The following is a 26104-nucleotide window of genomic DNA, read 5'->3' on the forward strand; positions in this document are numbered from 1 at the left end:
AACTCAACCTTTCTCTCTGGCTGCCCTTAGCATTTTTTCCTTCATTTCAACCCTGGTAAATCTGATGATTATGTGCCTTGAGGTTGCTCTTCTTGAGGAATGTCTTTATGGTGTTCTCTGTATTTCCTGGACTTTAATATTGGCCTGATTTGCTAGGTTGGGGAAGTTTTCCTGGATAATATGCTGAAGAGTGTTTTTCAGCTTGGATTCATTCTCTCCATCACATTCAGATACACCTATCAAACATAGATTAGGCATTCTCACATAATCCCATATTTGTGGGAGGCTTTATTCATATCTTTTACTCTTTTTTCTCTAATCTTGCCTTCTCATTTTATTTCATTGAGTTGGTCTTCAATCCCTGATATCCTTTCTTCTGCTTGGTCAATTCAGCTATTGAAACTTGTGTATGATTTGCAAAGTTCTTGTGTTCTGTTTTTCAGCTCCATTAATTCATTTATATTATTCTCTAAGCTGTTTAGTTAACATTTCATCAAACCTTTTTTCAAAATTCTTAGTTTCTTTGCATTGGGTTAGAACATGTTCTTTTAGCTCAGAGAAGTTTGTTATTACCCACTTTCTGAAGCCTGTTTCTATCAATTCATCAAACTCATTCTCCATCCAGCCTTGTTCCCTTGCTGGTGAGGAGTTGTGATCCCTTGGAGGAGGAGAGGTGTTCTGGTTTGGGGTGTTTTTATCCTTTTTGCACTGGTTTCTTCCCATCTTTGTGGATTTATCTATCTGTGGTCTTTGTAGTTGGTGATTTTCAAATGGGGTCTCTGAGTGGACATCCTTTTTGTTGATGATGAAGTTATTTCTTTCTGTTTTTTAGTTTTCCTTCTAACAGTCAGGCCCCTCTGCTGTAGGACTGCTGGAGATCCACTCCAGACCCTGCTTGCCTGGGGATCATCTGCGGCAGCCTCTGCATTCTCACTGGGAGCTGCACTCCATAGCTGTTCCTATTCAGCCATCTTGGATCTGTCTCAGTAGTCAGCATTTCTGTAGTGTCAGCTTAGGTCAGGCTCTGATTTAATTATGGCCATGGATGCTATATCAATATAAGTCCAAAATACAATTTACATTCATATATGATGATATTACATTTATTTTAGTAAGTGAAGACAAGAATTTAAAGCCATGACCCATATTCTGAACTATTTCTTTTAAAGGAAAAACAAAAAAAGAAAGGAGATGGGGAGAAAATCTACAGATGTTTCTTTAAGCCAACACAAGCTGCGTCCCACTTGCTTACTCATTAAATAATTAATTACACTTTAGAGTAAAGCAGATATCTGGATTTCTTGCCCTGGTGAATATGCCTTTACATATGACATTTTCTATACATTCTTTAAGACACTTTACAGACTGTGTTATTTATTAATTCATTCTTTTATTTATTTAACATATATTGCTTGAACCACCACTCTGTGCTAGGTATTGTGCTGGATGGTCAGAAATATCAGCGTAACATTCTTAAGAATTCCGAGATATTTTTAGAAGTAGATTTCAAATTTTATGAAATTTAAATAAGTGAGGTAACACTGAGAATTCTGCCTGAAATGAAGGCTAAGGATAACTTTCCCAAAGGACTTTATATTTGTGTACATTTATTATTTTGGACACTCAGGGTCTTAGTAGGAGGCCTTGATTTTCCTCTGGAGAGCTATCTTGTCCCCAGTTCTTAGTCTTTGTTGGTTCTACTCAAAGCTCAATCATGGGCCTATGGCTAAATTCTGGCCTATTAGAGGATTGGTTTTCTTTGGCCTCAGGGATTGGTTCAACAATGACCACGTGATCCAATTTAGGTCAATGAGAGTTAGGGAAAGCTGAGGTAAGAGGAGGATGGGTCAGAATTTCAATGTCCTCATTCAAGCTCTAATTCGTCACTAATTAAAGCTGGCCCTATCCCTGTATTTACTTTCTTTTCTTTCCTTTTTTTGTTTTTTTTGCTGGGGAGATAGTGCCTTGCTCTTTCACCCAGGCCAAAGTGCAGTGGTACAATCATAGCCCACTGCAAACTGAAACTGCTTGGCTCAAGCGATCATCTCACCTCAAGTCTGCCGTGAACTGTGACTGTGCCACTGCATTCCAGCCTTGGCAGCAGAGCAAGACCCTGTATTTTTTTAAAAATAAAAATAAATAGTAAGTTAATTAATTTAAAAATATGTAATATAAAAGTACTGCATTAGTCGTATGTACAAAGAGATATAAAAGCATATAAAGTGCCATTTCTTTGGTGGGATGGGGAGAGTGCAGAGAGAAATTGGTGGAGCAAATGCAAAAGTCCTGAAAGATTTTATTGAGATTATATTTGTGCTGGGCCTTGTAAAATAAGTAGAGTCTGACAGATGCACAAAGTAGGAAAGAAGATTCTATAATGAGGAAATTATAATAAACAAAGACAGAGGTATAAAACTTAATTGTAAATAGGCATGGATAATCTATTGTGACTAGAATACAAGAAATGTAGAAGAAGAGTGCTGGAAGATGAGTCTAGAAAAGTTCACTGTATATTGGGAATAGATTATGAAGGACTTTGAGTGTAGACCCTCTAAGCAGTAGGAAGCCATGGAACAGCCAGAAGGGTAGCTTGAATTGAGGTGGAGGTGAGGGAGGGGGAAGTGATGACTAAAGGAAGTGGAGAATGTTGAGAAACTAACAGGTAAAATCAGCAGGACTTGGTGATTTTCGGTATGTGACATGCCTCTAAGTTTTTGGGTTAAGCCCTTTTTAGAAAGATGGTGCCTTCACTAAGATACACACCTCTTGGAAGAGAAATAAGTGGTTGAGGGTGTTTAATTATGAGTTCTGTCTTGGACATATGTATTTGAGGTGCTTTGGAGACATCTAAGTGAAAATGTTGAGTAAGTTGTTGGATATGCACAGATCTTGGGCTCAAGATTTCTAACCCTGGGCTAGAAATAAAAACTTGACAGTCATAGGCATGTGGAGGGCAATTTAATCCGGTGTCATATATAAGATTTTTTAGAAAGAGAGGAGAATGAGATAGGAAGTCTCAGAATCAAGCCTTGAGGAATGCTAAAAAGTAACAGATGGGAAAAAATCATTCTGCAGAAGAACGTGAGAAGGAGGAATGTTTTGTAAAGTTAACAAAAGTAAGATATTTTAATGATATTCCATTGAGATAACTCTTTTTTCCTTCCATCTTCCTGTCTGTCAGATTTCCCCATTCATCAGGTGTTGTTAGAAAGGCCACAGACATTTTTGGAATGTAGCTAGGGAAGAAGTTTAGTTGCAGATACCTATAGTTTGAATTTAACAGGATAACTTCTTAGGGTTTCCAATCCCTTTTGTGGAAAGTTGTTGCTAGTTTTATGTTGTAGAATGGTTTTTCTGAATACTCTTTTGCTCACCATCCCAGTTCACTCAGTATCTTGATGCAGAGACACAAGGTCAGTGGTTGCATTTTGATATGTAAGTGTTGTATAGCATGTGGCTCTGGAAGTATATGTATAGTGAAGGAGAAACGAGGTTTGAAATGTATGAAGTCAGAAGCTAGTCTATGGGACAAAATCTTCCAATCATCAGACTTTTGAAATGTGGTTTTTCATAAAGGCCGAGTCAAAATAGAAGTTTTTGTTTTGTTTTGTTTTTGCTTTTAGGTGAGAATTATGCAAAATATAGTTTATCAGAATTCCACATTTGTAGGACGCAAACCAGTACTAGTAGTGCAAATAGGAAATGTGTCTCTGGGTAAAATTGTATGTATTATGCATCCCATCATCAATAATATAATGCACATTTTTATCAATATGCTAAAGAGAATAGAATTATTTTTCTGTATATCTATAGGAAAGTAATATTAAAATTGTAGTTACATGCAGAGGCTATCAAAAAGCATGCAATCAGAAATTTAGAAAATTTAGAAATTTAGAAAAATTAATACAAATATGCTATTTTTCTGGATCTTGTGATGTTTGGGATATTGCCAATTTTTAAAAATGGGTAGTACATTATAACTTCTTTCCTAATTCTAAAAAATAGTTATTTTTGTAACAATTTTTAAAATTGAAGTAAAATATACATATATAATTTGCTAACTTCATATTTTTAAGTATAATAAATAGTACTCATGGTTATAATAAACAGTATCCCTTCCCAAATGTGTAACTTTTAGGTCTTATGAAGCCTGAATTTGCCCCTTGTTAAGACATTTAAATAAACTTGTCTACTTATTTTCTTAAAATAAATTTCTAAGAATGGAATTGTAAGGACAAAGTGCCCATACATTTTAAATGCATTTTATACATTTTGCGAAACTGTCCTTCAGAATAAATCTTGCAAGAATTATATGAGAATGCTTGCTTTCCCATATTATTGTTAGCCCTGAGTATTAATTTTAATGATAATATTTGTCCATATAGGAGAAATGTGATAGCTCATTGTTATTTTAATTTATATTTCTTTGCTAATTAATGTACTGAACACTTTTCATTCTTCTTTTAGCTACTTGTGTTTCTTTTTGGTAAACTTTCTGCTTATATCTTTTGACCGTTTTTGAGTTGGTTATTTTTCCTGATTTTTTCCTACCTAGGATGGTCATGGTTATCATAAACATTGCAAATAATTTTTCCAGCTTGTTTTGCTTTTTAATTTTATTTATTTTATATGTTGAGATATAGATGTTTTCAGTTTTAAATGTGTGTGTGATCTCTCATATCATTTCCACATATAGGGTATGGTTGGAGAGGCCTTTCACAATGAAGAACTATATAAATGTTTACCACCTTTCTTCCATGGCTTTTATAGTTTTATATTTTTATTCTATCTTTAATCTCCCTGGGTGCTTTCAAAAAGGATTTTTTAATTTTTAGGCTTTTTCAAAATGATGAACTATGTCCCAACATGATTTATTGATGAAACCATCCTTTTCTCACATGTGAACTTATTTTCTTTATTTTTTTCTGAACTTGTGTTCCATTAAGTTGAATGATTATTGTATCCTTAGTACTATTCTGTTTTGGTCATCAAAGCCTTACAATAGGTTCCTCTTATTTCTCTTGTTTCTTTCAATGTTGACTATTGTTAAACATTTTTCGTTTCATTTGAATTTTAGAATTACCTTTTTTTTTCAAATTCCAAAAGTATCATTCTAAGTTTCACTACAATAGAATTTATAGATTAATTTGGAGAGGTAATTGGTGTCTTTTTAATATTGATTCAATATATTTTTATTCAGAAATATGGCATGTTTATTCATTTAAAAATCTTCTTTAATACCCATTATAACTTATTAAAAATTTCATAGGCATTGGGTATTGGATTTTGTCAAAGGACCTTTTAGAATATTAAGATGATCTTTTTTTTCCTTTAAAAGTTAATATGAAAGTTTGGAATAATTGATCTTGAAACATTGAACCATCAGTTTATTCTAAATATAAATTCTTAGTCATGTTTCATTTTTTTATATTTGGCTAAATTCAATTTTCTAATATACAGATATGTATAGATATTAACTCTTCTAATATTTTTATTTAGAATTTTATCTATTTTCATAAGAGGTCTATTTTGTAGGTTTGATTTTTGCATTATTTTTATCATGATGTGCTATCAGTAATAAATAATGTGTCTTCAAAAAATATTTGAGGGTTTTCCATCTCCAGATTCTGGAATTGTTTGAATAGCACAGGAATTTTCTTGTTCTTGAAGATTTAAAAGAATTTGCCTATGAAGCCATTTGGACTGGTACCTTTTTTGAGAATGATTCTTTTACAAGTCTCTTTATTATTTCTGTGGTGACTGTTTTACTCAGAAATTCTCAAGTCTTCTTGAAGAACTTGATTCAGTTCTTGATTCAGTTTTGTTAATTTATAGTTTGCCTAAAATATACAAGTTTACATCAGGTTTGCAAATATTTAAGTTTGAGATTATGGCAAAAAAATCTATTATAATTCTTTTACTTTTCTTCTGTAGCTGTGACTATATTTCCTTTATCACTTCTATTTTAGTATATTTTAGGGATTTTTCCCCTCTGATTAAACTAGTTAGTGATTTATTTGCCTTATTGCTTTTCCCTACATGAGCTATTTCTGGATTGATTTATCAATTCTAATGGTTGTTTTCTCATTTACTATTTTCCGCTTTTATTTTAATTAATTCTTTCCCTCTGCTGTCTTTAGGCATATCATTTATTCTTTCTGCTTACTTCATATGTAATTGAGCCCTTAAAATGAATAGCTGAACCATGAAGAGAAAGGAAGCACTAAAGGAAAGGCTGAGACCCTGTTGCAGATAGACTGAATAAGGGTAGAAAGTAGAAACTGTGAATAAGGGTAATAAAGCATTTTGGCTTTGAAGCTAGCATCTCAGTTTGTAAGTTAGACTGTTCTAGGATACCAAATGAGAAATCCTGCTGAATTACTGATGACTCATGTAGACAGTTTCCCCTCTGCTATTTTGAATTGATACCCCAGTTTGTTAATAAATGATTAATTGGCCATTCATAATGTTCTGATTGTTGTTAGGCCAAACTTTACAGCTCTTTTTGTCTTCAAGGCTATCCTTTAAAATGCCCCGAATTTACTAGGTACCACTTTTCTGTTTTAGTTGCATAAATACAACTTATGAATTTTATCAAGGTTTTTACATTTATAATATTCATTTTAGGGTACCGTTACATTAATTAAATATTAATGCTGTAAGCATATTTTTCATAGCTTCTCTGTTTTAAACTCCACTGGAGAATATTACTGGAAATTAAAAACCAGTATTGTTTATTATCCATGTCATTGGTGTTGCATTTGGATGATGAATTATTTTGGAAATTAAAAAAAAAGATATATAAGTAGAAGAACCCCCTCTGGGTCTCATGTGTTTCTCTAAATAGCAATTTTATATTTCCTTATTATTTTTCCTGAGATTATTACATATCTTCCACAGCATCTGTAAAATACTAAGCCACAGTCTTAAATATTGGAGATACTTTCTGATGAGCTTCTAATGAGATTTTTAAAAATACTGTATGTAGCATGAAAATACTGACACAAATATAGTTTGAAAAAGACTGGCATTTAATATGTGTAAGACATATTTATATCTTACATTTTAAAAAGTCATGATGATGGAGTACATTGGGATGGATAGTCAATGTGCTTAAATTTATAGCTTTTCTGGTTAAGAAACAAAGGTTAGTGGGTTAGAGGATATTGGCTACTGTTGCAGTAATGGTGAGAGATCTGGGAACTGTTACCAGAGATAGTGAGTGATGGCAGTGTTGGACCAGGAGAAGATCAAGGGCATGGGGACAGAAGTTTCAAAAACTGCTGAATTGCTTATGCCTACACCTGGATAGCCTACATCTGGATAGCAATCAAATATAGCTCCCAGGATTTGGAACTGGGTGATTTGAACAATAATGGTTTTGTTTGTTTGTTTGGCACGTTTAGGATATTTTGGAGGGGGAGGCCCTCTTTCTTTGGAAGGACAGGGGAATTGAGATGATAAACTTGGTTTCGGAATGCTGAGTTGTGGTAGTATAAGAACATTCAAGTTTAAATGTCCTGTAGGCACCTGGTGATGTGGAGCCAGAGCAGAGAGAAAATGTCAGCACCAGAGAGCCCACTTTGAGAATCGTCCCAGAGGTAACTACTGAAGACATAGATAAAAGGAAGGAAATTTGGTGCCTGTTTAGTTAATATGGTTGAATTCAGAGTTCAATTTAGTCTAGGACCAGGAATGCTAAAATTAGACCATAAGACAGAAGAAGCAAATGTTTTCAGAGCTCAAGTTGTGTCTGGATTACAGACTGAAACATGGGTCTGAAAGGTAGCAGATGTGACTGATTAGAGGTGGGGAAGTGGGGCTAGGGACATAAGAAAGTCAAATCAGAGGCAGAGGGAATTCATGACAGACTGAAGTTCAAGAGCAGCAGGAGAAGCAAGTAAACAGAAGGAGGAAGTCTTCTCAGCTGCATTAAATATATGGCAGTACCGAGTTTGATGTCTTTTCTGACTCTTGTTCAAAGGTTAATTCTTGCATGGCCAACCCGCTTTATTTTGTAATATTCTTATATTGTGGAAACAAATAAATCCTTAGAGGGAGAATGTAGAAAGAGACAGAAGACCAAAGACTGACTGGGAATATAACTTGCACAGGAGTGTTGGAAATGTCGAAAAAGATTAAATAGGGGTGTATAGTCCATGGAAGCCAAAGTTTCATATCCAGCTGGTGATCAAGTGTTAAAGGCTGCAGAAAATAAGAATGTAGAATAGTTGATATATTTCATGACCGAGTATTTGGGACATCACAGGCCACAAGCCAGCCATTTCTGAAGACTGCAAAACTATATGCAAAATGACAGAAAGTGAGGACATGATGCCAAGCTGACGTAGATTACACGGTAAAGACAGAAGCAATACCAAATGAAGGGAAACACTTCTCCTTTGAAGGGACAGGGAGGATCCAGACATAGGAAAGGGTTGGAATGCAAAATGGCACAGCCGCTTTGGAAGACAGTTTGGCAGTTTCTTGCAAAGTTAATGATATGCTTACTATGCAATCCAGCAATTGCACTCCTGGATATATACCCAAATGAGTCAAAAAATTATGTCTCTGCAAAAACTGGCACATGAATGTTTATAGCAGCTTTTTTCATAATTGTCAAATTTTGGAAGCGATTAAGATGCCCTTCAATAGGTGAATGGATAAACACATGGATATATCTAGTTAATGGAATATTAATCAGTGATAAAAAGAAATGAGCTATTAAGCCATGAAATGATGTAGAGGTACCTTAAATGGATATTGCTAAGTAAAAGAAGCCAATCTGAAAAGGATATATACTGTGTGATTCCAACTATGTGACATTCTGGAAAAGGCAAAGCTACAGAATCAGTAAAAAGATCAGTGGTATTGAGAGATTTGGGGAGGAGGAGAGAGGGATTAATAGGTGAAGCACAGATTTTAGGAGAATAAACCATTCTGTATGATACTGTAATGTACATTTGTCAAAACCTACAGAATGTGTGACACGAAGAGGAGCCTATTGTAGACTGGACTTTAGTTAATAATGTGTCAGTATTGACTCATCAATTGTAACAAACCACTTTAATGTAAGATGTTAATAATAATGAGGAACTGTTGGGCAGCGTCTATGGGAAGTCCCTATACTTTCCACTCAACTTTTCTGTAAACCCAAAACTGTCCTAAAAAAAAGTCTACTTTTTTAAAACAAAATTTAAAAGGAATAAAGTCTGCTATGTCTACAACATAAATGGACCCCTAAAACAGTATGCAAAGTGAAAGCAGCCAGACACAAAAGGCTATGTGTTGTATGATTTTGCCTATATGTAATGTCCACTACTTTATGAACCAGAAATTGGAAAAAGAAAGGAGTTTGATAAACAAGACAGTAAAAGAAAGGCTTCTGCTACTAATAGGAGGAAGTAATGTGAATATATTTTAAATTTAAACAAAAACTTAGCCATTTCTCATCAGAAAATAGTCTAACAGGAAATTTTATGTTCATATGTTGATTGTGATGTAATAAGATTTTTCTAGCATTTCAGGGTGTTGATACCTTGACTAAGTTACTCTATTGTGTAGCTTCCTGCATTTATACCTGTGCTGGGCAAGTGGGGAATCATAATGATCTTAATAACTAAAACTCAAGAATGCCTGTATCGAACAGTAGCTCAAACCAATTTTTTGCAGAAGCTGTGAGTTATAAAGGCAGATAGAATAAATGGGTAGGATGTTATGTAGGTCAACCTGCTTATAAAAATGACCTTGACAGAGTTATATAGTCAGATATCTTTGTAAAAGTTCTTCACACTGTGAGAGGGAGTAGGCCAAGTTTACTGAGCCATAATGTTTATTCATCTTAGACAAAACACTCATAGCTTGTAGGCCTACTGGATTGTATTGAACAGATGACAATTACTGCTTGATTATCACGTAAGATTATCAACTGAGACTCATGATTTGTGAAAATGAAAAATGTTTAATGTTCTTAGCACATAAAGGGTACTTACTGAGCAAGTAATAGATGAATGTCCACTAAAAAATAAGCAAACTAAGCAAAAGAGGATGTATTTTAAAATACAGACAACCAACAAATTATGAAAATGATCAATAAATTAATCAAATAAATATCAGTTAATACAAAAATAAGTATTGATTTTATCTGTCAGATAGACAAGATTTTGAAAGAATGATAATACCCAATGTTGTATGAGTGGGGGTAAATGAATCCTCTAATTATTGTTAGTGGGAGTATAGATTGGTAGAGGCTTTTTGGAAGATGATTTGGCAGTAGTAATTAAGATTTTTATGCACATATTCTTCAACCTTAAAATTCCACTTTTAGGAAACTGTCAACAGAGGTATTGTCCAGGTGCATGAAGATTCATTTGTAAGAAACTTGATAGCAGCATTATTTGTAATAAAGAAAAATTAGAAACAATGGCAATGTCTAGTAACAGATGCAACCCACCCCTTAGAATATTCTGCAGACATTAAGATGAATGAAGTAGAGCCCTTTGAATTAACATGTAAAGATTTCCAAGATATATTGCCAAGTGAAAAAGAAGGTATCGAAAACAACTTATAGTGTGATCTCGCTTATGTTTATGAACACCCTAAAACTAGATATTGTGTGACTATAGTTCATAAAACATCCAGAAGAATACACTACAAATGCTAGCAGGGCTGTACCTTGGGAAGGGAGTGGGTAGTGGGACAGGAAATTAAGGGGGAACTGTAATTACTTTACTCTATGCACTTCTATACTGTTTTCTTTTAACAAAAAGTAAATGTGTTTATATTGTTATGGATTATTTTGAAGTGTACACATACCGCAATGAATTAACATTAATAAACCACTTAGAATATTGCCTGCTACAGAAAAGTGCTGTGTAAGTTGTTTGTTGAATAAAGTAAGTTCCAGCATCAAGGCTTTAAGAAAATAATCATGGGATTCAGAAGGATTTAATTTCTAGGATGTTTAACCCCAGGATTATTAATCTAAAATTGGAAGCTACCTAAATGTCCAATGTTTTATGATTGATTAAATAAACTATGTTAATTCATATGATTAACAGAGTATTTTAACACTTACTTGAGGTATATTTTACATATCATAAAATTCATCCATTTCAAGTGAGCAATTCAATGACTTTTAATCACATTATGAGAGGTACAACAATCACTATAAATCAGTTTTAGAGCATACAACCAATAAGATCCCCTATGCCCATTTACAATGAGTCGCTACTGCTACTAATCCAGGCAACCATTAATCTACTTTCCTTCTCTATAAATTTTCTTTTTCTAAACCATACAATGGGATATTTTGCATCCATAGAAACTGGTCATAATAAGTAATAGCTGGTTATAAAAAGTGAAAAAAGCTGATAAAATATTATGTATAGGATTAGCTTATTTGGCTTTATGTGAAAGGAAAAAGAGGAAAAAACACTTGAATGTTATATAAAATGTTAATAGTGGTTACCCCTGAGAGGTAGAAATATGGATACTTTTTTTCTCTTGAAATCTATGATCAGAATATATATATATATATATATATATATATATATATATATACATCTTAGAAAGGACATGGGTCCTGCAATAGATTACTTCAGGGTTTTCTCTAAGTGTCTGGCAATAAGAGGGTGGGAATTAAAAACTGCCCCAAGAAATGAGAATGTTATTTCTCTAAAGTTGTGGGGGTGGGGATGGGACTAAATAGAAGAAAGGTTATTGTGTGATATGACTAGTACCTGCATGATTCAAGCAGTCGATAGACCAGAGCATCTAAAAAGTCAAAGAGAATAGGTGTTGATGCTACTAGGCTACTTGCCAGGAACTGAATTCAGCTTGTCTGCCCCTGGATGGCCTCCTGGGGATATTTTGGCCAACACTAGCTTGTAGGAGAGGGGCTCGAGTAGTGGAAGGGGGCTCATTCCAACCTCCCCGGGGTCCCAGCTTTAATACTCAGGGACAGAAGCAGAAGCACCTCAATTTCCCCGTCCTAAGAAGGAAACATGGAAGAAGAATGACGAAGGTACCTACACAGGAGGAGGGGAGCCTGTAAAGACTCGCACATTTGGATGTGTTCTGCCCCAAATTTGGACCTGTGAGGAGTCCACCTTGGGCTTGCTTTCCTTTCTTCCCTCTCCACGCGTCTGCTTCATTATCTTGTCCCTGTTTCTGTCTCCAAAAAACAAAGCTTCTCCTTCTTTTTATTTGCCCTTTTGTTCTCCCTTGTCTGTTATGAATGAAATCTCCCACCCTATTCTTTAGAGTGTCAATTCTTACGGTGGACAATTTCAAAAAGCCTGCAATTGGATCATCTATTCCCCTTTTTTTTTTTTTTTTTCTGAGGCAGAGTCTCTCTCTGTCACCCAGGCTGGAGTGCAATGGTGCAAACTTGGCTCACTGCAACCTCCACCTCCCGGTTAAACTGATTCTCCTGCCTCAGCCTCCCAAGTAGCTGGGACTACAGGTGTGTGCCACCATGCCAAGCTAATTTTTGTATTTTTAGTAGAAACAGGGTTTCACCATGTTGGCCAGGCTGGTCTTGAACACCTGACCTCAAGTGATCCGCCTGCCTTTGCTTCGCAAAGTGCTAGGATTATAAGTTTCAGCCATCGCACCTGACTCCATTACAATTTTTAAAGTGAAGTTTGTGTTTTATATTTCTTTGTATCTTTTGGAAGCTGTTTTCTTTGAAGAGGGCACAACACTGATTTAGACAAGGGCATATATTTTGGTGCGAACTAACAAGAGTCATTTATAATTCTGATTCTTAAAAGCTCCACCTTTTATGTTTATTGAATTTGTGTAGAAACAAAATTGCAGTGAATGAAGCTACAGCTCTGGAAGCAGGGCTTTCCTCTGGAATCTCTGGAAAACTCCAAACTAATTTAAAAATTATTTTTAGTATTATATTCCTAAAAAGGCTTTGAAAGTATTTCATTATGTGAAAATAATGTGACCGCTTTCATATTTTGATATTATTTTCCAAATTATTCTACTTGAAGAGTTTATTCAGCATTTGAATCACACAACTATTTTAAAGCATCCCCACTTCCAAATCAGTGGGCTCCAAATTAGTGAAGTTTTATCATATAGTTACTGCCTGAGGGCAGAAGTGACTTTAAGAGTGTGGTTTTCAGCATCTACATAAAGGGAGGAGGTGTTATCTGTAGGTGGGCAAACCTTTTCTCACTTGTTCATTTAGCTGACAGTGATGTGGCACTTCAAGCTGTTTTGCCTTCTACAAGTAGGGTCCATGAATAGGATGTCCCCCTTCACTAAGAATATGCATTGTAGACCCCCAGCATTCTTTAATGATGCATAATTGGACCAGACCACACAATGGGGCTTAAATAGCCTTTCTCTGTGGCTTGGAAATTTGAAAAGACTGGCTACCTGCTGTCTTTTTTCAATACATCGATGGAAGGTCCAGTGCTCAAATTCTATGCATATTAGTGATATTTTAATGAGTTTCCAGGGTGAAAGTGACTTTTTTACACTGTTTAATGATTTTCAGTTTAACTCTCTTTCTGAGTGGGATGTTGTAAAGATTAATTAGCCAATGTTATAAAGTGCTTTCAAGCCGAAAAGTGCTGCACAAGCGTGTACAGACTCATTAGCTTCTTAGTCATTAAGGCTTTTTAGACCTTTGGCATTATGAAACTACATAGTGAAGGCCAAATTAGTTGTTTTTTTGGGAAATGAGGGACTTCAGAAAGAGCAGAATAGAGCAATATAGATTTTTTTTTTTTAAAGACATCTGTAGCACTGGAAGTGAAAAAAAGATAAAAATATTTTGTTTTTCATTTTCTATTTCTACACTGCTTCAGTTTTTCTTACTGCCTTTTTTCAAAAATGTACTTGCCTGCTTTTCCTGCACGTTTCTTTAGAAACTCTATAGATCATACTGTCATATGCGTATACATTGTGCAATTGAGTCTGACCCCAGAGGGCTGAATTGTAATGCCAAAGAATAACACAGGGTAGAACATTTCCTATATTAACAAAGATTCTCTCTCAGTGTGCAGTGAGCCACGAAGGTATAATATTGTCTCTGTCCATAGTAATGTTTGGCCAATATATACGCTGAGGTTACTATGATTCAATTAAGCCTTTGATTGAGGCTGAAAAAATACAAATTGGCTACCAACGACATAAAGAAAACCTAAAAGAAACCGGAGACAAAGGCAGATAATCTACCAAGAATTTGATTGGCAGCTGGCTTTTTAGGGGAATAATATCTTGTAAGTACTGAGAGAAAATAACTGTTAACCTAGGATTGCATACCCAACTATATTATCTTTTAAGATTGATTATAAAATAAACATATTTTCATACAAAACTAAAAGCATTTACCACTAACACTAAAAGATACTATTAAAGGATTGTCTGGAAAAAAATAAAACTATATCACAGAAAGAAGGAAGGAGATGTTGGAAGGAATGAGGAGGAAGAACTGGTACACATGCGGGTAAATCTCAACAAGCAATAATAATAATAACAATAATAACAGTGTTCAATAGGGCCAACATTTGGGAGGATTTAACAGAGAGTTGAAATTTGAACTTTAGCCTGTATTTTTTTGTGAAAATATTGAAGGAGTTTGAGCTGGATAGTAATCATCTCAGGGATATAATTGAAGCTAGTGGTAAACTTGAAATAGTGATGGTGTCATGTAATTTAGCGGTGCTGCGTATTAACCCAGGGCCTGACGGGAGAAGGCAGTCAGGCGGCTCTTGTTAAATTGAGCTGATCTGTGCATTCCCACTACAGTGAGTAAGGTGCTCATTTTGCCATTTGCTTTTGTTTGGAAGCTGTTCTAGAAGCATTAACTTGACAAATTGGAGTACACAAAACAAGACAGCAGGAGTCTCTTTTGCCATTCAAAATGCCACGTTAAATGCCTTGTAATTGGTTTAAAATAGCAGAGCTTTTGTTGGTTTTCATCTCCACTAAAGGGTAAGAATTGGAGGTATATTGTGATATGAGGGGTTTGTTACATTCGTATGAAAACAATTCATGAAAGTGACATTTGCTAGACATGTAAAATGGAGGAAGATTGTGGAGCTGCTTTTCCTGAGGTTGTGACAAGTAAATACCATTCATCTGTCAGGACTAAATTGAGGGGTGCTTTGTCAGACACAGTGGGTAGATGAAAAGAACCAACAGCAATCTGATTTGCATGCTTTCTGGATAGTACACTATACTATTCATGAAGAATAGTTTATATTATTTGGAGAAAGTATTTGCAAATTCTAAATTTTTAGACTTAAAAACTAGGTTTGATGGAAACAAGACTGGATGAGGATGAAGAGATTTGCGATTGACTGACAGTTTGATGTCAGGCTGTTCCTAGGCTCCCAGGGACACTGCGGCATTCCCACGGAGCTAAGACTGGAACCTCTCTGGCCGTGTGTGGAACACAGCCTCGTTCCCAGACCCTGATTCATTCTCCACTCTGTGGCTGGAGCCGCACCACAGGACCCACACCTGTGGGCCCAGCTTTGCCACAGCCCCTCCCTGTGAGCAGTTCTGTGCCTCTTTAAAACATTGTGTCCCACATTTCATACCGATGGGCCCCTTCTTTTCTTCTGCCATTTCCCTCCCTTTCACTACCAAGAGTATAAACTGATCCTTAAAGCCCTACCTGGAGACGAGGGCCCTGCTACCTGCTAACAGGCTCTCCTAAAGCCAGCCTCTTTTCTGCTGGAACTTTCCACTCTGGCCTTCATAACCACACTCTGATGCCTGTCAGTGTGGTCCGCTCTCTACCTAGGATTTCCCTTACACCAACTGCTAGACAAATTGCCTCCTGAGCACGGTTGCCTTATCTCTTGAAACCGAGTTTTGTCTCTTCTACCAGAACTGCTTTCTGCTCCTGCAGTCTCCTGTGACTGCACATACACTGGAATAATGGACTGCTAGTCTTAGTAATCTATCTTGTGTTGCAGTTAACCAGACTATCATATTAATGGTATAAAAGATATGTATGACCTTGGGAAGCAGGAGAGTGTAGAAGCTAAGAAGGTAGATCCTAGGGTTAGGCCACTTGGATTCTAAATTCAGCTTCACCATTAACTATCTAGGTGACGTTGTTAAAATTCATAAAGGGTCTGACTTTACTATACTGTACATGCAGGCTAGCAGGTTAGTCTGCCACAGTCTCACGGATGCTGACAGAAGACATGAGACTCCTGGATCAGTGACAAAAAATAGTTCGTATGACACTAGCAATAATTTGAGCATCAGTATCTGCTGGTTCCCTGACCCTGATAACAGCATATATATTAGATTGCATGATAGAAGAGGAAACTCAAATGTAAGCAACCCAAATCTTTCATAATGAAGAGTGAGCCTGCCTGACCTCTGTCTAGAGGGAGATATTGTCTTTATTGTACTGGAGAGTAAACACTTCTGCTCTTTGCTCTGGAAGGAGACAGTATCTCTGTCTTTCAAGGATGTACATTATATAAGCATTCCCAAAAGATACAGCCAGTGCCTCTGTTTGCTAACTGTGTGGAAACATAAAATATCCCTAGAGAATTATTTCTCAAGAACTTTGGGTAAGTTCTTAAAGCCTCAGTTTTCTCATCTGCAAACCTGGATTAATGGTAAAACATAAACGAATATAAAATAGATATAATGCATATACAACACTTAACATCACCCCTACACATAGCGTCATGCCTGACACATTGACAGAAGGGCTTTGCAAATGTCAATTGCAATTATAAATTATTGTTTCATGAATAAGATGCAAGTATGTTTACTGAATTCTTTGCTTTCTCTAGTAAATAGAATATTACAGCTCAGCGATGTTTCATATTGTTTGAATCACCCCAAAGATTAGAACTAAAAAAGACCATAAACCTGGCATTTACAGTTAAGAAAATACGTGCAAGAGGTTATGTGATTTGTTGCATTTCACATAGAAAAACTGTAAAAACAACAATGATCATTTGATTTAAAATTAAGATTCTTTTTAATTAAACATAATACCTGGAACTCAATAAATATTGGAATTACAAATGAAGTGAAGCAAGCCTATGATATATTAGAAAACATTTCACATGTGCATTTGGACATTCTCTTCTTCTTACTTGCTTGACTTACCAACCGCCTTAAATTTGTCCCCTGAAGGCATAAATAAATAAATAAATAAATAGTGAAAAGTTAAAATAAGTAACCCATATCTCCTCCTCACTTTTATCCCCATTATAGTCACTGTCTCCATGGCAGAAAAAACAAAGAGCCAGAAACAAAACCTCCAGACAACTCCAAGGAAAGTGCTTGCTGTATGTGTAGGTGATATTGAAAGTGGTCCCATTCTGCCTAAAGGCAGGGAAATTCTAGTGAAATATCTGGCAGCTTTATGCCAACATCTTTATGCTGACTTATGGACAAGCTTTCTACATCATGAGGGGCAGTAGAAAGAAAAGGGAGAGTAGGGAGTAAGAGAAATAATATCTAGTTCCAGAAGGCAACATGTGAAAATCCAGGGAAGGAATTTATCCCAAAAAGATCGGCAAAAATCATTGATTTTTGTACCTCTTCTTAATTCTGATCCATTGTGTTTCTATGTTCTTTAAAAATGAGGTCATAGCTTTAGTTTCTATATGGCTCTGAAATTCTTTTCAGGATCCTAGGTCAGAGTTTATCATGCCCAGGTAAGCAAAGAAAGATTTTAATAGGAAATTCAATGATAGGGAATGTGCATTGCGCTTCATCTTTTGTCTACCTCAAATCCTCTTCATAATTACCTTGCATTCCAGGTGATTCTGTTCTGGGTGTTCTGGGTGCCTCACAAGTGCTTCCTGAGTTGGTGGAGGCTGCAGTCATCCCTTACCCATGGTGGGCACTGCACTGCCCTCTGCTGGAGACAGCAGGAGTTGCTCTATTTTGCCAGGGCTTTGTACCTCTTCCTAGGTACCATTGTGTGTGCATGAACTCGTGTGTGTGTGTGTGTGGGGGGGGGGGGGGGGGAGACATAGAACATTATAATATACACATGCTTTTTTCCCTCTTGCTTTAGAGAAGTCCCAAGTATGTCACTTGTTTCATCTACATTGTGAAGAATTGAGGGAAATAGTTCTTTCAGTTTTCACTTGGAGCGTTCTATCTCTCTGGAATCAGAGATTCTGGAGATGAATTGTTCTAAGAGTGCCAGGCGGTAGTGAAAATCCCTGTACCTAAACCCCCATGATGAGAATGTCTTTGTCAGGGTCGGGCCCATCACAGCTGTGTGTTTCTGCACATGGGAGGACCTCTCCATCTTCTGCAGAACCATCCCACCAGTCTGACTTGTGTCCAGTTATGTCTACACAGCGGCGGATACAATTAGAGCTGTTTTGTAGAAGGCTTCCAGGCCTGCTGACCCCTGAGTTTCCACTGGGCTCATCCAGCGGGGCATGCTTAAATCTGATAGCCGATAGGTCTAGAATGAAGCTGAAATCCCTGCTACAGATGTGAATTGTATGCCATATACATATGGTATATGTCATATGCCAACAAAAGAATTGACTTATATCCTGCCTACCTCCAAATGTGAGTATGGGCACATGCTTTAAATTCCAGGTATATCACGGTTCATTTATTTATTTATCCTTTTTTTGTTATAATCAAAGTAATACAAGCTGCTTTAGGCACAGTTCCTATGTCGCAGGCCTCATAATCTGTTGCTTCACTTTATGTCTTCGTAGATGTGAATTCTCTAGTTAAAGCTTGATTTACAACATCTTTTAGGTAACTTTGAAAAATATTCATTCTGAAGTTAAAATATTAGTATCAACAACTCTCTGTACTCAATCTCTATAGATGCACATAAAGTATTCCAATCAGGCATATACAGGAAGTGTGGAATTTAGTCTAGCAAGGGATGTATCAATGTTCTTAGGTTTTAATGTTCTTACTGCTGTCTTTGTCTCAGGTTATGCAGATGTATCTTCCATTTTGTGGAATCGCCATATCTAACGCTCAGCTCTTTGCTGCCTCAAGGAAAGAATATGAAAGAAGCAGAGTGAGTAGAAAAAAAACATTGTTGACACTCCTCAACACTCTCTCTCTGGTTTCTGTAAGTCATTATGTCTTTTGAAAACAGTCAATGAATGATCTTTGAATAGTCCGAGAATCTTTTTTATTTGTATAATTCTGCAAGGCTATGGTTGAAGATACAGTTTAAGCAATAAGCCCAAATGGAAGTGGACGCAAATTATCTGTTGTTATTTGGGGGCAGGGGTACAAACTTCTTTCAAAAAGGAAATTAATATCACATCTATACTGTAAGGCAGCAGATATATCCTTGCTAATTTGTGGCTTCGAAACAATAACACAATTTGGTGATGCTTTTACAACTAAATTCCTTTAAGAAGCAAGATCTTAGCCCCACTTCCCAGATTTTATTTTTGAATTGAAACAATTTTTGAATTGAAAGGATTTCTGAAAGTACCTGTCACTAGATACTTGGAACAATAATGCAAACACTACTTTATAGTATTATAAAGAAACACATAGATCTTTTATACCTTCGTGAACTATAGAACTAAGTTGTGAAAAAGGCAAAGTCTAGTAATCAAAAAATGCTAAATTATCAAATAGAGATTAAATTATATTAGGCTCATTCCACTTTTAAATATAGAAAGATTACTGTAACAACTTAGAAATATATTTAACAAAAAGATTTTCAAAAAGGTTTGAAACCCTCAGTTAATCTGGGCATCAAGTCGATTAAAATTTCATTTGCTAATTATGATTTATGGATTTTTTATCAGTAAACAGATGAACACAGTTGACTACTACAGCCATGGTTCTTAGCATGGCATACACATCTTTTCTCTGCTTTGAATCCTCTTTTCATCCTTTGCCCCATGTCTTACCATGCTCCTTCTTTCATCTGGCACTCCAGCAATATGGTCCCCAATTTCCGGCAAACAATCTGTTTCATTTGATCATAACTTTATCCATATTCCTCCCTCTGCCTTCAATGCCTCAAGTCAATTCCACCATCTGCCTTCCACATTCTTCAGGACCCCGCTCAGCCTTCTGATTAATCTTCCCTTCTTCACTTGTGGTTTTGGCTTGTATCTACTGCCATTATTCTATTGTGAATACTTATCACACTGTATTATGATATTTAAGGAGGGCCCTCCTCTCCCACTACATTATGAACTCCTTAAGGGAAGCTTCATGTATGATTAATCTTTGTATCCTTGTGTATGGCACAATTAATTTATTCATTCAACAAGTATTGATTGTGTGGTTCCCTTCACATGCTGTCTATCCAAATCCCTATCCTTATGGAACTTACTATTCCATGAGAACAATAGATAATAGATAAGAAAACAAATTTTTTAAATTGCATAGTATGGGTAGCGATTAAGTACTGCAAGGAAAATAAAGTGAGATAAAGGAATGAAGGGTTGAGGAAGGGTAGGTTGGGAGGATGTTTATTTTAGAGGGTGATCAAAAAGGTCTCTATAAGGAGTTGATCTATGAGCAGAGACTTGAATGGAAAGGAGAAAAGCCACACAAAGATCTGGGGAGAGCATTTCTGGCAGGGGAAATACCAAGTACAAAGGACTTGAGACAGGAGAAAACTTGGTCAGTGTGTTTCGAGAGCAGAGAGAAAGGGGGATAGAGAAAGGAAAATAAAATAAAATGAGGGTATGGAGGCAGGCCAGATGGTAGAAAAGCCTGTGGGCATGGCAAGGGCTGTGGCTTTCATCCTGAGTGCAGTGGAAAGCCATTAGGAGATTTTGAGGTGTGTCTGACTTTTAATACAGTTCACTCTGGCCTCTCTGGAGGCAATAAACTGGCTGGGAAGGGAGGGAGAAGGCTGAAGCAGTAAGAGGACTTAGAAAAGAACTGTATTGAAGCGAGAAAATAGGACTAGGGCAGTGAGAAGTGACAGATTTCCTCCAAAATCAGTGTTGAAATCTATGGGGTTCGCTGATATGGGAAATGAGTGAAAGAGAATTTTGGCTTGAACAGCTGGCAAGTAAACACTTGGATACAGGATTCTAAAGTTTTGGGGAGATATCAGGGCTGGAGATTTGGGAACCAGCAGCATATAGAGGGTATTTAAAGCCAGGGATCTAGCTGGTTAATTTAAGGAAGAATATGCAAATAAGAGAAGGGAAAGGTCCAAGGACACGCCCAAGAACAAAAGAAGGTCACTAGTGTAGATGTCGGGGTGATGGATGCAGCAAACCACCATGACACATGTATACCTATGTAACAAACCTGCACGTTCTGCATATGTACCCTAGAACTTAAAGTATAACAATAATAATAAATAAAATAAAAGAGACGATCATTTAAAAAGGCCAGTAGAAGAAAGAGAAACAAAATGCAGATACTCGTTTCCTGGAAGGCAAGTGACATCAAGAAGCAGGGCCTATTCAACTGTGTGAAATGCTTCCATTATCTGTGAGCTGGATATTACTCTAGATTTTCTTCTCTTTTTCTCCCATTCTGGAGCTAGTCCACATTGTTATTTGTAAAACTCCGATCACTCGTTAATAAAGCAGCAATTTTAAATTAGAACCAGTAAGATTACTATAATGCGATTTGTCAGTGCAAGACTCAAGGCACAACTAGTTTTTCCTCTGAGATAAATGTTCTTGTATATGGGCCACAGAGGCTCTCTCCATGCAATTACAACGAATTGAAAAGTTAAAATTGTTCAGTTAATTTGATGCATCTGAAGAAATAGTCTAGATGATTAAGGAAATAATGTGTTCCCCATTAATAACAGGGCATTTTGCTTGTAATTACTCAAACAGTTGCCTCATTTTTAATGTTTGAACATGAAATTATTATTATTTTTTATTATGCATTGACCCCTAACAGAGATTTGCTGTCCAAATGCCAAATATCAAGATTCGCTTAGGAGTTTTTCCACCTTTCGATGTTCCTCTTTGCTTTGGGATCATGGAGCAATAGGGTCCTTACTCTGTTCCATCTTTCTTTAGAGATAATGTAAGCACCCAATGGGTTCACCTTGCAGTAGAGGAAGAGTAATTCACACAGAGTCAGCTGTGCTGAAGACCAGAGTTTTATTGTTACTCAAATCAGTCTCCCCAGATCAGAGTTTTAAGGATAATTTGGTGAGTGGGGGAAGGCCAGTGTGTAGGAATCCTGATTGGTTGGGTCAGAGATGAAATCATAGGGAATTGAAACTGTCCTCTTGTGCTGAGTTAGTTCCTGGGTGGGGGGGGGGGTCACAAGATCAGATGAGCCAGTTTATTGATCTGGGTGGTGCCAGATGATCCATCAAGTGCAGGGTCTGCAAAATATCTCAAGCACTGATCTTAGCAGTTTAGGGAGAGTCAGCTACATGACTTGTAGCTTGCAGCTGTATAACTCCTAAACCATAATTTCTAATCTTGTGGCTAATTTGTTATTTCTGCAAAGGCATTCTAGTCCCCAGGCAAGAAGGAGGTTTGTGGACGGGTACTGTGGCTCACACCTGTAATCCCAGCACTTTGGGAGGCCATGGCGGGTGGATCACAATCACAAGATCAGGAGATTGAGACCATCCTGGCTAACACGGTGAAACCCTGTCTCTGCTAAAATACAAAAAATGAGTGAAGTGTGGTGGCGCATGCCTGTATTCCCAGCTACTCGGGAGGCTGAGGCAGGGGAATCTCTGGAAACCAGGAGGCTGAAGTTGCAGTGAGCTAAGATAGCGCCACTGCACTCAGCCTGGTGACAGAGTAAGACTGACCCCACCTCAAAAAAAAAAAGATTTGTTTTGGGAAAGGGCTATTGTCATCTTTGTTTTAAACAATATACTATAAACTATGTTCCTCCCAAAGTTAGTTCAGCCTATGCCCAGGAATGAACAAGGACAGTTTGGAGGTTAGAAGCAAGATGGAGTTGGTTAGGTCTCCCCAGTTATACTTTTGCAATGGCGGTTTCAATAACCCTACCCAGGATATTTGGTCCTCTTTCAATTGCTCAGTGAACTGGACTCATTTCATGAATCTCTTAACTCATTCAAATGGTTTTTTTTTCCTTTTCTTTACCTTTCTTTTTTTTTTTTTTTTGAGATGGAGTCTCACTCTGTCACCCAGGGTAGAGTGCAGTGACATGATCTCAACTCACTGAAACTTCCATCTCCCAGGTTCAAGCAATTCTCCTGCCTCAGCGTCCTTAGTAGCTGGGAGTACAGGCGTGCTCTACCATGCCCAGCTGATTTTTTTGTATTTTTAGTAGAGATGGGGTTTTGCCATGTTGCCCAGGCTGCTCTTGAACTCCTGGCCTTGTGTGATCTGCCTGCCTTAGCCTCCCAAAGTGATGGGATTATAGATGTGAGCCACCACGCCCGGCTATTCAAATGCTTTTCTACCTGAATAGATTCAGAGAAGAAATTTTCACATTTCAAATGGTTTCAGGACAAATTAAATTCATTATTGAAGTTGAAAATTAGTCATGTCCCTGAGATGATGATCAGCACCATGATGAATAGATGTGAATTTGACAATTCATGAAATCCTTTTGTGAGAGGTCAGACTTGAGATTGCATCTCTTTCTACATTCTATTGAAGCAAGTGCCCACTGGCCAGTTCGCTAAAAATGTAATTTTCCAATTGCTCCCTGAGAGAAGCATAATATCTACCACCTGCACGTAATCTACTATTCTTAAATCTCTGGAAACATCCATGCCATTAAAAATTCCAAACAAATATTATGTCTTCTTTATTTTTCACAAATTCATACCTGACCTGAGCAAACAAATATTATTTCAATGCAAAAATTACAGCTAATTTTTTAGCTGGAGAAAATCACGGGTTATTACCATTTAGTTTTTAAATGGTTACACAGTTTTCAAGTTAGAACTTAACATTTTTTTTTCTAAGTTATGTGCTTTTCATTCTGCTTTTTTAAAAAAAATTTAATGTGTTTTCTTCCCTGATATGTAAGTATCTATATGTTCTCCTGGACAGTTTGGGATAAAGCAGTATTTCCTCTTGTATAGAGGAATTAAGGAAGCTATATATGTATGTATGTACATATATATTTATTTATATATATTTTATATATATGGAGGTATTTATTGTCTATTTATATAATATATGTAATTTACATATTATATTTAGCAAAGACTAAATGTAAATTGTATTTTATATATTTATTTAAGAATCTGAACTTTTTTTTTTTTTGAGAATGATTCTAGCTCTGTCACCCTGGCTGGAGTGGTGCAATCTCGGCTCACTGCAACCTCTGCCTCCCAGGTTCAGGTGATGCTCCTGCCTCAGCCTCCCCAGTAGCTGGGATTACAGGCACCCACCACCACACCTGGCTAATTTTTGTATTTTCAGTAGTGATGGGGTTTCGCCATGTTGGGCAGGCTGGTCTCAAACTCCTGACCTCAGGTGATTTGCCCTCCTCGACCTCCCGAAGTGCTAGGATTACAGATGGGAGCCACCGCACCTGGCCTAAAAATCTGAACCTTAATTAGCATTCACCTCTCTAATTCTTTCAGAGTTATGTAAGGGATGTGTATTTGTGAAGATGTTGAAAGTTTGACCAAGAATCTATTTCTTCCTGATAGTGAGGAAGAGCTGCTTTGTAATTTTCTGAATCAATGTGCTTTGGTGGTATTCACTACTTAAAAAATATTGGGTTTTTACCTGGTTGCATTGCAGAAAAACTACTGTAGGAGAGGGGAAATACCTATAGCTAATGATTACATGATCCCTGTGTCAAACTGAAATATTAATAATCAAAAGGATCAGGCTGGGCGAGGTGGCTCACGCCTATAATCCCAGCACTTTGGGAGGCCGAGGTGGGCAGATCATGAGATGAGGAGATTGAGACCATCCTGGCCAACAAGGTGAAATCCCATCTCTACTAAAACAAAAATACAAAAATTAGCTGGGCGCAGTGGCAGGCACCTGTAATCCCAGCTACTCAGAAGGCTTGATAGCAAGGCAAAATAACAGGGCATTTTGCTTGTAATTACTCAGACAGTTGTCTCATTTTTAATGTTTGAACATGAAATTATTATGCATTGACCCCTAACAGAGATTTGCTGTCCAAATGCCAAATATCAAGATTCGCTTAGGAGTTTTTCCACCTTTCGATGTTCCTCTTTGCTTTGGGATCATGGAGCAATAGGGTCCTTACTCTGTTCCATCTTTCTTTAGAGATAATGTAAGCACCCAATGGGTTCACCTTGCAATAGATAAAGAGTAATTCACAGAGTCAGCTGTGCTGCAGACCAGAGTTTTATTGTTACTCAAATCAGTCTCCCCAGATCAGAGTTTTTAAGGATAATTTGGTGAGTGGGGGAAGGCCAATGTGTAGGAATCCTGACTGGTTGGGTCAGAGATGAAATCATAGGGAATTGAAACTGTCCTCTTGCGCTGAGTTAGTTCCTGGGTGGGGGTCACAAGATCAGATGAGCCAGTTTATTGATCTGGGTGGTGCCAGATGATCCATCAAGTGCAGGGTCTGCAAAATATCTCAAGCACTGATCTTAGTAGCAGTTTAGGGAGAGTCAGGAGAATAGCTTGAATCAGGGAGTTGGAGGTTGCAGTTAGCGAAGATCTCGCCACTGCACTCCAGCCTGGGGACAGAGCAAGACACCATCTCAAATAAATAAATAAATAAATAGATAAATAAAAAGGATCAGAATCTAGTTTTGAAGAGTTTATTCAAGTGAAAACCTGGGAATGGCCAATCCGGGAGATGCAGACTCCGGAAAAATGGGGTAAGCATTCCAAAGTTAAAAGTTAAGCTCTTGCTTCTATAGGCACAAAGTAAAGAAATTTGACAGGATTTCAGCATTTGCTATACAAGGCTGGTTTATGAGTTATAACAACATAATTAGTTACAGTTTGTTTTTTTTCTATGTAGCTTGTTTTCTTTTCTTTATAGCTGGTTTTCATTTTCTTTCCAATTTAAAAGAGTATATTTAACATTCCATCTTAAGGCAATGTGATGGCCATGGGGTCCTTGTGTGCGAAGAGTAAGAAGGAAGTTAGTCTATAATGAAGATCAGCAGTGAAGAGGGAAGGAGTCTTCTCTGGTGCTCTTTAGTTTTACAACATTTTACAACATTTTACAAAACAATGTTGGTAAGGAAGAAGGCTAATCTGTA

General features: G+C 36.9%; 2 protein-coding genes across 5 annotated transcripts in view; one reads left to right on the forward strand and one right to left on the reverse strand.

Annotated features, from left to right (window-relative positions):
* Positions 1-26104, reverse strand: part of RBM45 (RNA binding motif protein 45) — a 485504-nt gene that overhangs the window by 153189 nt on the left and 306211 nt on the right. The window lies entirely within an intron of this gene.
* The window catches only part of PDE11A (phosphodiesterase 11A), a 385263-nt gene that overhangs the window by 102514 nt on the left and 256645 nt on the right, over positions 1-26104 (forward strand). Inside the window, exon 3 of the mRNA XM_032292833.1 lies at positions 18926-19015. Within this exon, the coding sequence (XP_032148724.1) occupies positions 18926-19015 (90 nt within the window). The remainder of the gene's footprint in view (positions 1-18925; positions 19016-26104) is intronic.

The sequence above is a fragment of the Sapajus apella genome, unplaced genomic scaffold (genome assembly GCF_009761245.1).
Source record: "Sapajus apella isolate SASKATOON/1434 unplaced genomic scaffold, GSC_monkey_1.0 scaffold28, whole genome shotgun sequence".
In the NCBI taxonomy this organism is placed as follows: domain Eukaryota; kingdom Metazoa; phylum Chordata; class Mammalia; order Primates; family Cebidae; genus Sapajus; species Sapajus apella.